Consider the following 14,661-nt stretch of genomic DNA (forward strand, 5'->3'; position numbering starts at 1 on the left):
CCAAAGTTCATACAGCACATATATTTCCCCAAAGACCCCAAAGTTACGTACGTGACATGCACATAGCGGCACGCACGTACGGGCAAGCGATCAAATGTTTGGAAGCGTACTCACGGTACCGTGTCTGCGTATCCAACTCAAAGTCCTCCTGTTAAGAGTCTCTGTTGTCCCAGTTCTCCACAGGCCAATGGTAAAGATTGACTGTCATCTTTCGGGAATGTACACAATGAAACACCGACCGTGTTTGTGTTGCTGAAGTCGGCCGCAATACACCCCCTCCCACCTACAGCTTTCTTCTTTGCTGTCTCCATTGTTCATTGAACAAATTGCAAAAGATTCACCAACACAGATGTCCAGGATACTGTGGAATTTTGCGATGAAAACAGACGACTTAATAGCTGGCCACCATGATGTCTCAAAATGTCCTCTACAATCCGCAACGTCACGCGCAGGCGTCATCATACCGAGACGTTTTCAGCAGGATATGTCGCGCGAAATTTAAAATTGCACTTTAGTAAACTAACCCCGCCGTATTGGCAAGTGTTGCAATGTTAAAATTTCATCATTGATGTATAAACTATCAGACTGCGTGGTCGGTAGTAGTGGGTTTCAGTAGGCCTTTAATAGAAGTACTGTAACATTTGTAATAAGTGGACTTTTTTCCCGGCAGATGAAGAACGCCGATTATTTCTCCAACTACGTGACGGAGGACTTCACTACGTACATCAACAGGAAGAGGAAAAACAATTGCCATGGCAACCACATTGAGATGCAGGCCATGGCGGAGATGTACAACAGGCCAGTGGAGGTGTATCAGTACAGCACAGGTGTGACTTCTTCTTCTTCTTCAAGCCTGACAATCTGCCGGCGCCTCCTCCTCCGCGCTAAACCCCGCCTCTCCACCCCACAGAGCCAATCAACACCTTCCACGGCATCCACCAGAACAACGACGAGCCCATCCGAGTGAGCTACCACCGCAACATCCACTACAACTCCGTGGTCAACCCCAACAAGGCCACCATCGGCGTGGGCCTCGGCCTGCCCGCCTTCAAGCCAGGGGTACGCGACTGTACACACACACACACACACACACACACACACCAAATGTGTTAATGAAAACTACAACTATGATGCACGTTACAATCTAACAGCTGGTGTGTAATAAGCACAGCCCTTACAGTATTAACACTGTTTAGGGCGCAACAAAAGACTAGTATTAGCAGAAACAGAACTGGCTAGCAGATACACCATAAACTATACACTACTGCCACCTAACGTCTTGGACTTGCAACTGTAATTCCAACTTAATCTTATACAAATGAGACTCAGAAATGTAATAATTAGATAAGATACAACAACTGGACAGCAATTATCATAATCAGCTCATTTTGCTATAAAAAAATATTTTTTATCATAAACAACTTATATTTATTAACACACACAAAAGTATGGAAAATTGGTACCGTTGAGTACCAGAATTAATACCCAGGTACCAATAATTGGTACCGTATTGGTTCAAATAGGAACCGCTGATGGTATCCTAAACTCGCTGGTGGTTGTCTTGTTATACTTTTTGTTTGAAAAATGCAACTTTAAGCAGGTTGCAAACAGCTCCTTTATGTTGAAGTGGAGTGGTAATTGTTTATTTGGCGACATCGACTGATCACAATAATTCACAAAGCTAAGCTCATGACGGAGTAAGTTGAATGATGCGGACACGTTTGTTACTGGATACTTTCTAACACACTTCTGCCTTGGAGACTTTGTATGTGTAAGTAATATGCAAATATACTGATTTGATACTTGTTTATGTTGACAATGTCATGTTTTAGACTGCAGTATTATTATTACGTATGTCTGGCTTATGTGCTATTGTGTGCTTAGCTGTTGCGTAGCTGCTAGCTCCTAGCATGTTAACCTTTTGTATATGACTTAACTAAAATAGAAGGAAAAATTGGATTTACTGGTCTTTGAAGGGAGCTGAATTTTGAGGAGCCGTTCCTTTCAAAGAGCCGTTCGAAAGTCTGGCTCAATTTTATAGTTAGTTGTTTTTAGGAAACAATCGATCGTATCGCTTATAAGATAAGATGTTAGAACGAGTTAATTTACACTAATTATACTTTATTGCTTGTATTCCGACACGTAACTTCTTCCTGGAAGTGGAAACAAGCGGTGGTCAATCAAGCTAAGGTTGCAGTTGTGCAGCAAGGAGCGTGCGAGCTATCTGAGTACACAAGGGGCCTCGATCTTCCTGCAAAAATAATCTAACTATGCAATAGGGTTGCACAGTATACTGGTATTAGTATAGTACCGCGATACTAATGAATCATATTCTGTACTATACCGCCTCTGAAGAATAAGTGATTATTACATTTTAACAGAAGTGTAGATAGAACATGTTGAAAGATAAAGTAAACAGATATTAACAGTAAACGAACAAGTAGATTAATAATTCATTTTCTACCACTTGTCCTTAATAATGTTGACAAAATAATAGAATGATAAATGACACAATATGTTACTGCATATGTCAGCAGACTAATTAGGAGCCTTTGTTTGTTTACATACTACTAAAAGACAAGTTGTCTTGTATGTTCACTATTTTATTTAAAGACAAACTTCCAATAATAAACATACGTTTAATGTACCATAAGATATTTTGTTAAAATAAAGGCCAATAATGCAATTTTTTGTGGTCCCCTTTATTTAGAAAAGTACCGAAAAGTATCGATATGATTATGGTACCGGTACCAAAATATTGGTATCTGGACAATATTACTATGCAATGGAACAAATCTCTATGCTTTATCAAAATAAGAGTGGTTGAGGGATATCAAGGATTATATATCAAGGATTATACGTCTGTGGAAATTACTGTTAGCGTTGTCGCCCTCTACTGGTCAAATTTAGTGTTACGTGTCTTGTGGAGGGTGCTCCAGGAGTACGGGGTCCAGGATCCGTTGCTACGCGCCATTCGGTCCCTGTACAAGTGGAGCAGGAGTCTGGTTCGCATTGCCGGTAGTAAGTCAGACATGGACTCCGCCATGTCACCGGTCCTGTTCATTATCTTTATGGACAGAATTTCTTGGCGCAGTCAGGGTGTGGAGGCTTTCCAGTTTGGTGGCCAGAGGATCGCATCCCTGCTTTTTGCAGATGATCCTGTTGTCTTCATCGGGCTGGGACCTTCAGCGTTCACTGGGGCGGTTTGCAGCTGTGTGAAGCTGCTGGGATGAGGATCAGCACCTCCAAATCTGAGGCCATGGTTCTCAGTCCGAAAAGGGTGAACTGCACCGCTTGGGTCGGGAGTGAAGTTCTGCCTCAAGTGGAGGAGTGCAAGTATCTCGGGGTCTTGTTCACGAGTGAGGGAATAATGGAACGCGAGATTGACAGACGGATTGGTGTGGCGTCTGCAGTGATGCGGTCACTGCACAGGTCTGTTGTGGTGAAGAAGGAGCTGAGCCAGAAGGCGAAGCTCTCGATTTACAGGTCGGTCTACGTTCCTACCCTCACCTATGGTCATGAACTTTGGGTAATGACCGAAAGGACAAGGTCGCGAATACAAACGGCAGAAATGAGCTTCCTCCACGGGATGTCTGGGATTACCCTCAGGCCCCTTCTACACTAAGCCGGCTATGGTTATCCAGGGTAAATCCCACCAAACCTTATCCGTGTCCACATACACACAATGGTCGTTTAAGACCCCCTCCTCCCTCCGTCAGCCGGCGCAACGCGACCTAATACGCATGCGCGGAAAATGCGCACGTCATAGTCACCTCCAGTGTTGCTTTGTGTGTAAGTTCTTAAATTTAACTTATCTGAACAATATCCAGTGTTGTGGTATTTCAATTAACTGGAATCCAATGTGTTGTGGGGCCGTATTGTAGTGAATCACACCTGACACATCATAAATTAATCAAATCTTTATTGGACTCGTAAAAGTACACTATGTGACAAAGAACATTTTACAACAATCAATCTAGGGATTTAGATATCTGGTCAGGACACTCCTCACTCTTTTGCCTTCACCTTCATTGTCCATTCGTTGTTGGTGACTTTATATACTCCGGACCTGGACGTTGAGTCCGTGACATACATGGCGGACAAAAACTGATACAGTCTGCTTTGCCAGTCCAAATGCATTCGCCGTTTTCTGTAGTCTTCACTCGAGGGCCAGGTAATACAAAGCCCACGCTACCTTTTTTATCACATCCACGGGAGCCCGCATTCTCGTTGACTCTCCTTCCACAAATGGACAAAGTTTTTCGCTAAGTAGAATCACAGCTGATCTGGACAATCGAAAGTTCTCTTGCTGTCTGAGAAGTGTTGTATCCCAAATAGCTGCAATCGCTTTCTCTAAAGGTATTCATGTTTGATTTCCACAAGCATCTGTATGGACGGAAGGAGTAACACGGGCATGTCTGGATGACTCGCCTTCATATTTCCAGTGGTTAGCTCCGAATTACGAAACCGCTTTATTGTGAAGCTGGCTGTGGCGCGTTCTTTCTGACGTCACTTCCTGTGTGGGGCACGGTCTTTCTGGTGTCACTTCCTCTCCGAACTCAGTTTGTAAACAATCAATGAGTCCATACAAAGCTAAGAGCCGGAGATTCAAGAAATACACGGCGCACTTACCCATGTAAAAATTTGTCCGAGGAGGGGGGACCTTAAACGATAATTTAGTGTGGCTGAAACGGGGCTTAGGCTAAATAATTATTCGTTTAAGGGGTTATCCGGCGTGTAAACATAGCCTCAGAGATAGGGTGAGGAGCTCGGTCATCCGGGAGAAGCTCGGAGTCGAACCGCTGCGCCTTCACGTCGAGAGGAGCCAGCTGAGCTCGGACATCTACTACGGATGCCTCCCTGGTGAGGTGTTTCGGGCATGTCCAGCCAGGAGGAGACCTTGGGGCAGACCTAGGACACGTTGGAGGGACTACGTCTCACAGCTGGCCTGGGAACACCTCTGTATCCCCCCTGTAGAACTCGAGGAGGTGGCCGGGGACAGGGAAGTCTGGGCATCTCTGCTTAGACTGCTGCCCCCGCGACCCGGACTCGGATATGCAGCGGAAAAATGGATGGATGGATGAATTAATAAACGAGGTTTGATTGTTGCTCTCAGACAAAAAAACAACACAACCACTAATACAAAAGACATCACAAAGTCAGCAATTTCAATACAAAGCAAATTAAATATATTTATACACAAACAAAAAATTGTGATGAAGCCTAAATGCCGGGATTTCTACCACTGTTGCTGCTTGTCTGGATCAATGTGTCCGTCGCTTAAAATTTCCGCCAGAAAACAATGACTCGGTCACTTGCTTGGTGTAAAACATTTATACTTTGTTGTCCAGTCGTTTACCCCGCCTTCCGCCCGATTGTAGTTGAGATAGGCTCCAGCGACCCCAAAAGGGAATAAGCGGTAGAAAATGGATGGATGGATGGATGTCCAGTCGTTGTTAAAAGTCAGATTTTTGCTATTTATTTGGATTTTTTTTCCAGGGTTGAATGAGTAGCCTTCTTCTACTCACCCCACTGCTGCTTCACTGTGACACACATGCCTCACTGTTGCCCCCCGCGGGGTGGCGGGAGCACTCCACACATGATCAACCCAAGTTTAAAAAAAAAGTTAAAGTACCAATGATTGTCACACACACACTAGGTGTGGTGAAATTAAATGGTTTCATCATGCCTATTTGGGCGATGTTCAGCGGGCCAAATGAAAAGCATTGGCGGGCCGGATGTGGCGTTAAATAGGCCTGGTTTAGGAAGTACGAATTGTTTTAGATATATTGTAAAACTTAAAAATGTTGCTTGGAGTGATAAACGAAGAATCCTTTCGAGCAAAAACGCTATGGATGCCTATTTCCGGTTTACGACATCAAACAGAAAGTACATTTCCAACCCGCAATACCTGCAGTGAGGAAACTTGTCCAAAAGATGGCGCCATAGCCCAAACAATAACACACTATATCACTCCTCTGCTTGGGTTTAATGTAAACCATTGAACACAAAACATTATGGGCATTAGCGGAAGAAAATCCATAATTTAGCCGCTCCATTTTATAAGCCGGAGGGCTCAAAATCTAGGAATAAAGTAGCTTTTTATAGTCCAGAATTTACAGTACTCATTCTCCTAAACTGATGTACTATAACATCGTGTGGTTTGTTCTGTACATATGTAGCAACGTGTTAATTTGGACACATTTCTTTAATCACACATGAAGTTAGAAGGGGATACATAATATTTCAACATATTTACGTGCGCCCAGAAAATGTGTCCCCAGTTGTAAGTACAACACAATTTACAGATGATCAAAAACATTTATATGGGTATAAATGTCACAGGTTACATTACTAACAACACCTTTGACAACAAAGGCATGAACGTAACAATCGACATTTTGTATGTTATCACCAATGTTCCCTCTAATTGTTCATGTGTATGAGCAAACACAAAAACTCCCTGAGCATTCAGTGGAGCACATGTGAGCAACATCACATGTGGCAATACCAGCAGCACACCTGTCTCAAACCAATCTTTTATAATAACACTCAAATGAGAGGAGTCATTTTCATGAGATTGTTTTGTAATATTAAAGTTAAAGTTAAAAGTTAATGTACCAATGATTGTCACACACACTAGGTGTGTTAGTGATTTGGCCCACTTGTAATGAAAATAAAAGAAATCTTGTTTTTCATAAGCTACGGATTACTATTGTACAATATGTCTGTGTGGGGGTCCTGCTTTGGAAATCATCTGTACCCCTTTCAGAGATCACATTTAGTTCCCCTTAAACATCCTCATGTTGCACAATGAAATGTAAGCATAGGATGAAGTGTGCATTCCTCTAACTTTCTCTAGTAACAGCATTCCATGATTGATATCAATAAATTAACATTGATAATAAATGACAGTAGAATAAGCACACGTATGACTGAGGAGTCATAGTGTAACTTTGTGTGGTGTTTGAGTTGTCCGACTTTTTGTGTGGCCATAAACGCACCAGTGGCTTAGTGGTATGCGTGTTGGTGACAGATGACAAGTTGGTTTTGGCCTGGTTTGTACGGCAGAAAATTACTAGTTTTTCGAGATATAAGTTTTTTACTCATGTTTTTGGTGTGGTTATGGCCGAATATAAACAGTTTTGCTCAATAAAGTGAGCGATATAATTCCTGTCCTCGAAGCATCTCGATAGACGTTCCAATAATTGGACAGTGTTCAATTGAACGGTGTTGACGAACACCGTTAGGGCCGCTTGTTGTCACTGTCACTCAGAGTTGCATTGCAAAATTACACAGAATAAATGGGTTTATTTTGTTTAGAATTCAGATGGGATTTGATTTGGTGCGCGGCATATATTTGTTGTGCGCTTGAGCAGTGCGCAATTGTGCAGGCGCGCACCTTAGAGGGAACGTTGGTTATCACTGATAAGCAGCGTATACAGGTATCCAAAATGTTGCCTTTAGCTTAAGGCACATAACTCCGCCCCCTCTGATAGCTCTCTGGCAGGGGATACAAAGATTGCTACTGTGACATCTAGTGGACAAATTTAAAACAGCAGTTTCTTTCACTCAAAAATTTCAGCTCGTTTTTATATTTAGCAAACTCATCTCGCGGACCGGATACGACCCGTTCACAGGCCTGACCCCTGCTTTAGACTAATGAACCCCAAAAGTAAATCACAAAAATAAATACAACAATAAAACAATTATAATTTTAAAATATATATTAGTTTTTTTTATGTACAAATAGATATGTTTTCTAATATGAAACAAAAAGTTGTTACGTTTCCTTTACCTTTGACTCAATTTTCTAGTCCAGTTTCCAGTCCAATGACACGCACGTTCAGAGTGGGCAATTGCCGTCGCTAAATTTACATGTTCATAAGAAACAACTCCGAAACGATTGGCTACTACTGGGAATCAGATCTCATCGTTCACTTAAAAGAGTCGTTCAAAGGACTCCCGAACGTCACATCTCGAGTTGACTTGTAGCATGAAGCTAGTTGGTGCTTAGTGCTTGTAAATAAAGACGGGCTTTTTTCCATTAAAGCCTCACGTACGCTGCTTTGGAGAGAATATTGTTCATTATGAACCAAAAAAAAAAAAGATTTGAAAATGGAAGAAAACATTTTTTTGGGCCAAAATAGTTGCACATTTTTTTGGTTAGAAATCCATTTTTGGTTGCAATTCTTTAAATTATCCCACTTGGATGATGGTGTGACCATATATGGGCGTGGCTGCTGACTACTTCCGCCCTAAACACATTTGAAAGGAAAATACCAAAGACTAGGCCATTGTTGACCAATAAAAAAGGCTTTTGGCGTACTATTCTGTCCACAAGACTGAAATTGAGTCAGAGGTTAATTTGTGTCTTTATTATGAAAGATTTTTTGGACACTGAATTTTGTGAACTGATTTTTTTTCTACATTAAATTATGCTGACAATTTCATTGAATACAAATGTGTGAAGTAAATGTGTGTGTTTAAAAATTCAGTGTTTTAAACCTCAGTGTGTGAAAATCCAGTGTATATTAAAAATTCTGTATATAATTCAGTGGCCTTGTGGTTAGAGCAGGGGTGGGCAATTAATTTTTACCGGGGGCCGCATGAGCAACCCGAGCACTGCTGGAGGGCCACATCGACAATATTTTAATTACATTTTGCTCAATATTATTTTTGATATACCGTAAGATTAATAATAATAATAATTAATAATAATAATAATATTTTCATTTAACCTAATTTAACTTTATACCAAAAGCAGATTGCTTTTGATGGTTTTACTTTTAACACTGTCTTACACAACACTTTCTGATGTATAACACAATGCAAAAATGTCAATCTCTGCACAGGGTTAATTTAAAGTTTATCCTGCATCCTCTTTAAAAGTCCAACATTTTTCCCTGTCAGATTTGGACAACCATCTGTTGTCACACCTGCCAGCTTGTCCCATTTCAGTCCTAACATGTCCAAACACGCATTTACCTATGTGAACAAGTCATTACCTGTGGTTGTCCCTTTTAATTAACTGCATGGCTGCCAGCTCTTCCGTGATTTGAAAGTCTGCAGTTATCCCACGTAAGAAGATGAGCAGCTGAGCGGTGTCACGTACATCACAGCTCTCATCCAAAGCCAGCGAAAAACAGTCAAAGTTGGCCGTTCTGTTCTTCAGCTGAAGCTCCAAATTACAGGTGTTGTGCCGGATAATGCACCCCCCGGTGTAGAATGCACCCCCTGACGGGAGTGTTATATCAACTAAAGCCCACACTTAAAGTTTCCACGTGCAAGATTGAATCTATTTAAAAAAAGTTATTTAATAAGAAGCCAAAAGTGCAAAAAGAACAATGTTCGTGTTGGAGGAGTTGTGAATGAATGAAATATGAAATCCGTGCTGCAGTCTGCAGGTGTACCTAATGTTGTGGCCCAGCAGCGACTGCAGCACAGATTTTTTTAAATATTTTTATTGCGAATCCCATGTTCTAGTTTGGTTGCACAAAAGACAGATTTCTCTTCAGACGCTGCCATCTATTGGATGGACTTGTAATGACAAGTCGTTATGATGAAGGTGAGACAATCGAGCCAAATGTTGAATTACAAATTCATGACGGCGCCAAATCCTTCTGTGGCGGTCCAAAAGGTATTTGTGGCGGCCCTCAACAAATAAATAAGAGAATGGAAAGCCTGCTAATGTAGCGCATGCTAACGGGTTCATATTCTGAATATTAGTCCAAGTTATTCCAACTGTTTCCATTGTGGCTGAGTGTCACAGTCAGGAGATTGAGGGTTTGAATCCCCGTAGGAACATAAATTGCCATAGGTGTGAATGTAGGTGTCATGTGACCCGAAAAGGGACAACGTATTTGTACTTCAAATAATGCTTCTCTGCCCCCCCCACCCCAGTACGCGGAGCAGACTCTGATGAAGTCGGCCATCAAAACGTCGGAGGAGTCGTGGATCGAGCAGCAGATGTTGGAGGACAAGAAGCGAGCCAGCGACTGGGAGGCCACGTGCGAAGCCATCGAGGAGCAGGTGGCCAGGGAGTCGTACCTGCAGTGGCTGCGCGACCAGGAGAAGCAGGCCCGACAGGTCAGCCCCCGCCTTCGCCACCGCCGGCCCTTTTATGTTTTTCATCTCCTCTCTGCTCCCGCCGCAGCCCAGAAAAGCCAGCGCCACCTGCAGCTCGGCCACGGCGGCGGCCTCTAGCGGCCTTGACGATTGGAGCGCTCGGTCGCCACGGCAACGGGATGCCGACCCCACCCACCCGGACCTGACGAGCGCCACGTCGACCGCCATCAAGCCCCCGTCCCCGGCGGGCGCCGCCCTCATCCTCAGCAAACCGCCCTCGCCGTGTGCGCCAGGTAATGCTTGCCACGGACACACCTACCTGAACCACTTCCGTTTGGCGGGCACCTCAATAGTGTGTGCTTGTGTGTGTGTGTAGGTCCCAGTAATCCAAGTCGGCATCATTTAGAGTACAGAGCCATCATGCAGGAGATGTCACCTACAGCGTTTGGTAAGACTAAGGTCTAAGGCAGGGGTGTCCAAACTACGGCCCGCGGGACGTCACAAGTTTAAATAAGTCCCTCGCTGTATTTCAAATTTAATTGTAAATACCTGACAGGCGAACTGCTGCAAATTTGCCGCCATCTTGCAGACAATGTGAGTAAATGAAGTGAACGACCATGAATTGTACATTGAAGTGTATACAGCACATTAGATACTTATATTACCCAATCCAAGCAACCTTTCCTACTCATTGCACAAAAAATTTAAATGCAACAGACACAAAAAGTCAACACACGTGGTCACAACCTGCTCACTGAACTTTGTGGATATTATTCAAAAGAAATACACACACACACACACACACACACACTCATACATATATATATATATATATATATATATATATATATATATATATATATATACAAACCCCGTTTCCATGTGAGTTGGGAAATTGTGTTAGATGTAAATATAAACGGAATACAATGATTTGCAAATCCTTTTCAACCCATATTCAATTGAATGCACTACAAAGACAAGATATTTGATGTTCAAACTCATAAACTTTTTTGTTTTTTTGCAAATAATAATTAACTTAGAATTTCATGGCTGCAGCACTGTGTTACATGGCCTTTCCTTTTAACAACAATCCGTAAACGTTTGGGAACTGAGGAGACACATTTTTTAAGCTTCTCAGGTGGAATTCTTTCCCATTCTTGCTTGATGCACAGCTTAAGTTGTTCAACAGTCCGGGGGTCTCCGGTGTGGTATTTTAGGCTTCATAATGCACCACACATTTTCAATGGGAGACAGGTCTGGACTACAGGCAGGCCAGTCTAGTACCCGCACTCTTTTACTATGAAGCCATGTTGATGTAACACGTGGCTTGGCATTGTCTTGCTGAAATAAGCAGGGGCGTCCATGGTAACGTTGCTTGGATGGCAACATATGTTGCTCCAAAAGCTGTATGTACCTTTCAGCATTAATGGCGCCTTCACAGATGTGTAAGTTACCCATGTCTTGGGCACTAATACACCCCCATACCATCACAGATGCTGGCTTTTCAACTTTGCGCCTATAACAATCCGGATGGTTCTTTTCCTCTTTGGTCCGGAGGACACGACGTCCACAGTTTCCAAAAACAATTTGAAATGTGGACTCGTCAGACCACAGAACACTTTTTCACTTTGTATCAGTCCATCTTAGATGAGCTCAGGCCCAGCGAAGCCGACGGCGTTTCTGGGTGTTGTTGATAAACGGTTTTCGCTTTGCATAGAAGAGTTTTAACTTGCACTTACAGATGTAGCGACCAACTGTAGTTACTGACAGTGGGTTTCTGAAGTGTTCCTGAGCCCATGTGTTGATATCTTTTACACACTGATGTCGCTTGTTGATGCAGTACAGCCTGAGGGATGGAAGGTCACGGGCTTAGCTGCTTACGTGCAGTGATTTCTCCAGATTCTCTGAACCCTTTGATGATATTACGGACCGTCGATGGTGAAATCCCTAAATTCCTTGCAATAGCTGCTTGAGAAAGGTTTTTCTTAAACTGTTCAACAATTTGCTCACGCATTTGTTGACAAAGTGGTGACCCTCGCCCCATCCTTGTTTGTGAATGACTGAGCATTTCATGGAGTCTACTTTTATACCCAATCATGGCACCCACCTGTGCCCAATTAGCCTGTTCACTTGTGGGATGTTCCAAATAAGTGTTTGATGAACATTCCTCAACTTTATCAGTATTTATTGCCAACTTTCCCAGCTTCTTTGTCACGTGTTGCTGGCATCAAATTCTAAAGTTAATGATTATTTGCAAAAAAAAAAAATGCTTATGAGTTCGAACATCAAATATGTTGTCTTTGTGGCATATTCAACTGAATATGGGTTGAAAATGATTTGCAAATCATTGTATTCCATTTTTATTTACATCTAACACAATTTCCCAACTCATATGGAAACGGGATTTGTATATATATATATATATATATATATATATATATATATATACATATATACACAGACACACACACACACACACATATATATATATATATATATATATATATAATATATATATGTGTGTGTGTGTGTGTCTCTGTATATATGTATATATATATATATATATATATATATTTATATACATATGTGTGTATTTATGTATATATACATATATCCTATATATATATATACTGTACATATATGTGTGTATACATATATATGTATGATTGTGTATAAATATAAATATATATATGTATACATATATATATATATGTATATATATATATATGTATATATATATATATGTATATATATATGTATACATATATATATATGTATATATATGTATACATATATATATGTGTATGTATATATATATATATATATATATATATATATATATATATATATATATATATATATATATGTATATATATATATACCGTATGTATACATATATGTGTATAAATATATATATATATATATATATAAAGATGTGTAAAAATATATATATAGATATGTATATATATATATAGATATATAGATATATATATATATATATATATATATATATATATATATATATATCTATATATATATATATATATATATATATATATATATATATGGGCTGGGCGATATGGTCTTTTTTAAATATCGCAATATTTTAAGGCCATATCGCGATACACGATATATATCTCGATATTTTGCCTTAGCCTTGAATGAATACTTGATACATATAATCACAGCAGTATGATGATTCTATGTGTCTACATTAAAACATTCTTCTTCATACTGCATTAATATATGCTACTTTTAAACTTTCATGCAGAGATGGAAATCACAACTAAAAAAAATCACTATTTTTTTCATACGGTGTTGATCTGGAAATGTTGCCTCAGCATTTTGATGGTGTGGACGTGTGGCACCGAACGGAGATATTGACGTGCAGAGTAAGCCCTCTTCTTTGTCTAGCGGGTGACTTTTCAAATGATGCTATATATTAGCAGTGTAGCCGAGTGTCCTGGGTTCGCCTATACAGTGTACTTATCTAATAAAATAATAAACGGGAGACATTAGAACAGGTTCGGTAGCCACCGCTTCTTTAATGTCAACATCACACACCTCCTTCCACAACCACAGACACCCTACGTCACAGCCCTACGGCAACAACTCTGGAGGGACAAAACTCCTCCTCCTTACCTAACACACTCCGGTAACTTGGGACACCCTGAACTGTTTGTTACAGCCGTACTGCTACTTTTTATAGCAACGCTTTTGCCCCACACTTGACAAATTATGGTTGTCTGTTCCACATATTCCCACTAAAAGCCAAACCACCGCCAGACGATGGACCCCCTGCTGTTTTTTTGGGGAATTAATTATTCCTTCATTTGTTGCCAGATTCGCACCTTCTTTCTCTTGTATTAGCGCTCGCACCACTCCGCTAGCATCACAGCTAACGTTAGCCATGCTGCTTCCTCTCTGCTCGGGGAGGGCGTATACGTTTGTGACGTGTGTAAGAAGGTGCGGTTGTCTGTCTGTGAGAAGGAAAGAGTGAGTAGAGCCTGTAGTGTAATGCCCGCAGCTAAAAGCAACTGCGTGAGAACGTATGCTCGATATCACGATACAGTCATTTTCTATATCAAACCCGCGATATATCGCGTATATCGATATATCGCCCAGCCCTAATATATATATATATATATATATATATATATGTATACACACATACATACAGGACTGTCTCAGAAAATTAGAATATTGTGATAAAGTTATTTTATTTTCTGTAATGCAATAAAAAAAATAAAAAAAAGTCATACATTCTGGATTCATTACACATCAACTGAAATATTGCAAGCCTTTTATTATTTTAATATTGCTGATTATGTACTGAGTGCATTAATTGACATTTTCAAATGTTTGATTTTGTTTTGCTGTTATAAATATATATATTTTTTTACTTGGTCTGAGGAAATATTCACATTTTTTGAGATAGGATTTTTGAGTTTTCTTAAGCTGTATGCCATAATCAGCCATATTAAAATAATGAAAGGTTTGCAATATTTCAGTTGATGTGTAATGAATCCAGAATGTATGACATTTTTGTTTTTTGAAATTGCATTACAGAAAATAAAGAACTTTTCTAATTTT

General features: G+C 40.6%; 1 protein-coding gene across 2 annotated transcripts in view; it reads left to right on the forward strand.

The window, feature by feature from the left end:
- Positions 1-14,661, forward strand: part of otud5a (OTU deubiquitinase 5a) — a 32,385-nt gene that overhangs the window by 16,331 nt on the left and 1,393 nt on the right. For both annotated transcript variants that reach the window (XM_061985482.2, XM_072915925.1), the window contains exons 4-8: positions 671-827; positions 911-1,059; positions 9,904-10,089; positions 10,157-10,361; positions 10,445-10,516. In XM_061985482.2, coding sequence (XP_061841466.1) covers positions 671-827; positions 911-1,059; positions 9,904-10,089; positions 10,157-10,361; positions 10,445-10,516 — 769 coding nt within the window. The remainder of the gene's footprint in view (positions 1-670; positions 828-910; positions 1,060-9,903; positions 10,090-10,156; positions 10,362-10,444; positions 10,517-14,661) is intronic.

This window comes from Nerophis lumbriciformis, linkage group LG23 (assembly GCF_033978685.3).
Source record: "Nerophis lumbriciformis linkage group LG23, RoL_Nlum_v2.1, whole genome shotgun sequence".
NCBI classification, from domain to species: Eukaryota; Metazoa; Chordata; class Actinopteri; order Syngnathiformes; family Syngnathidae; genus Nerophis; species Nerophis lumbriciformis.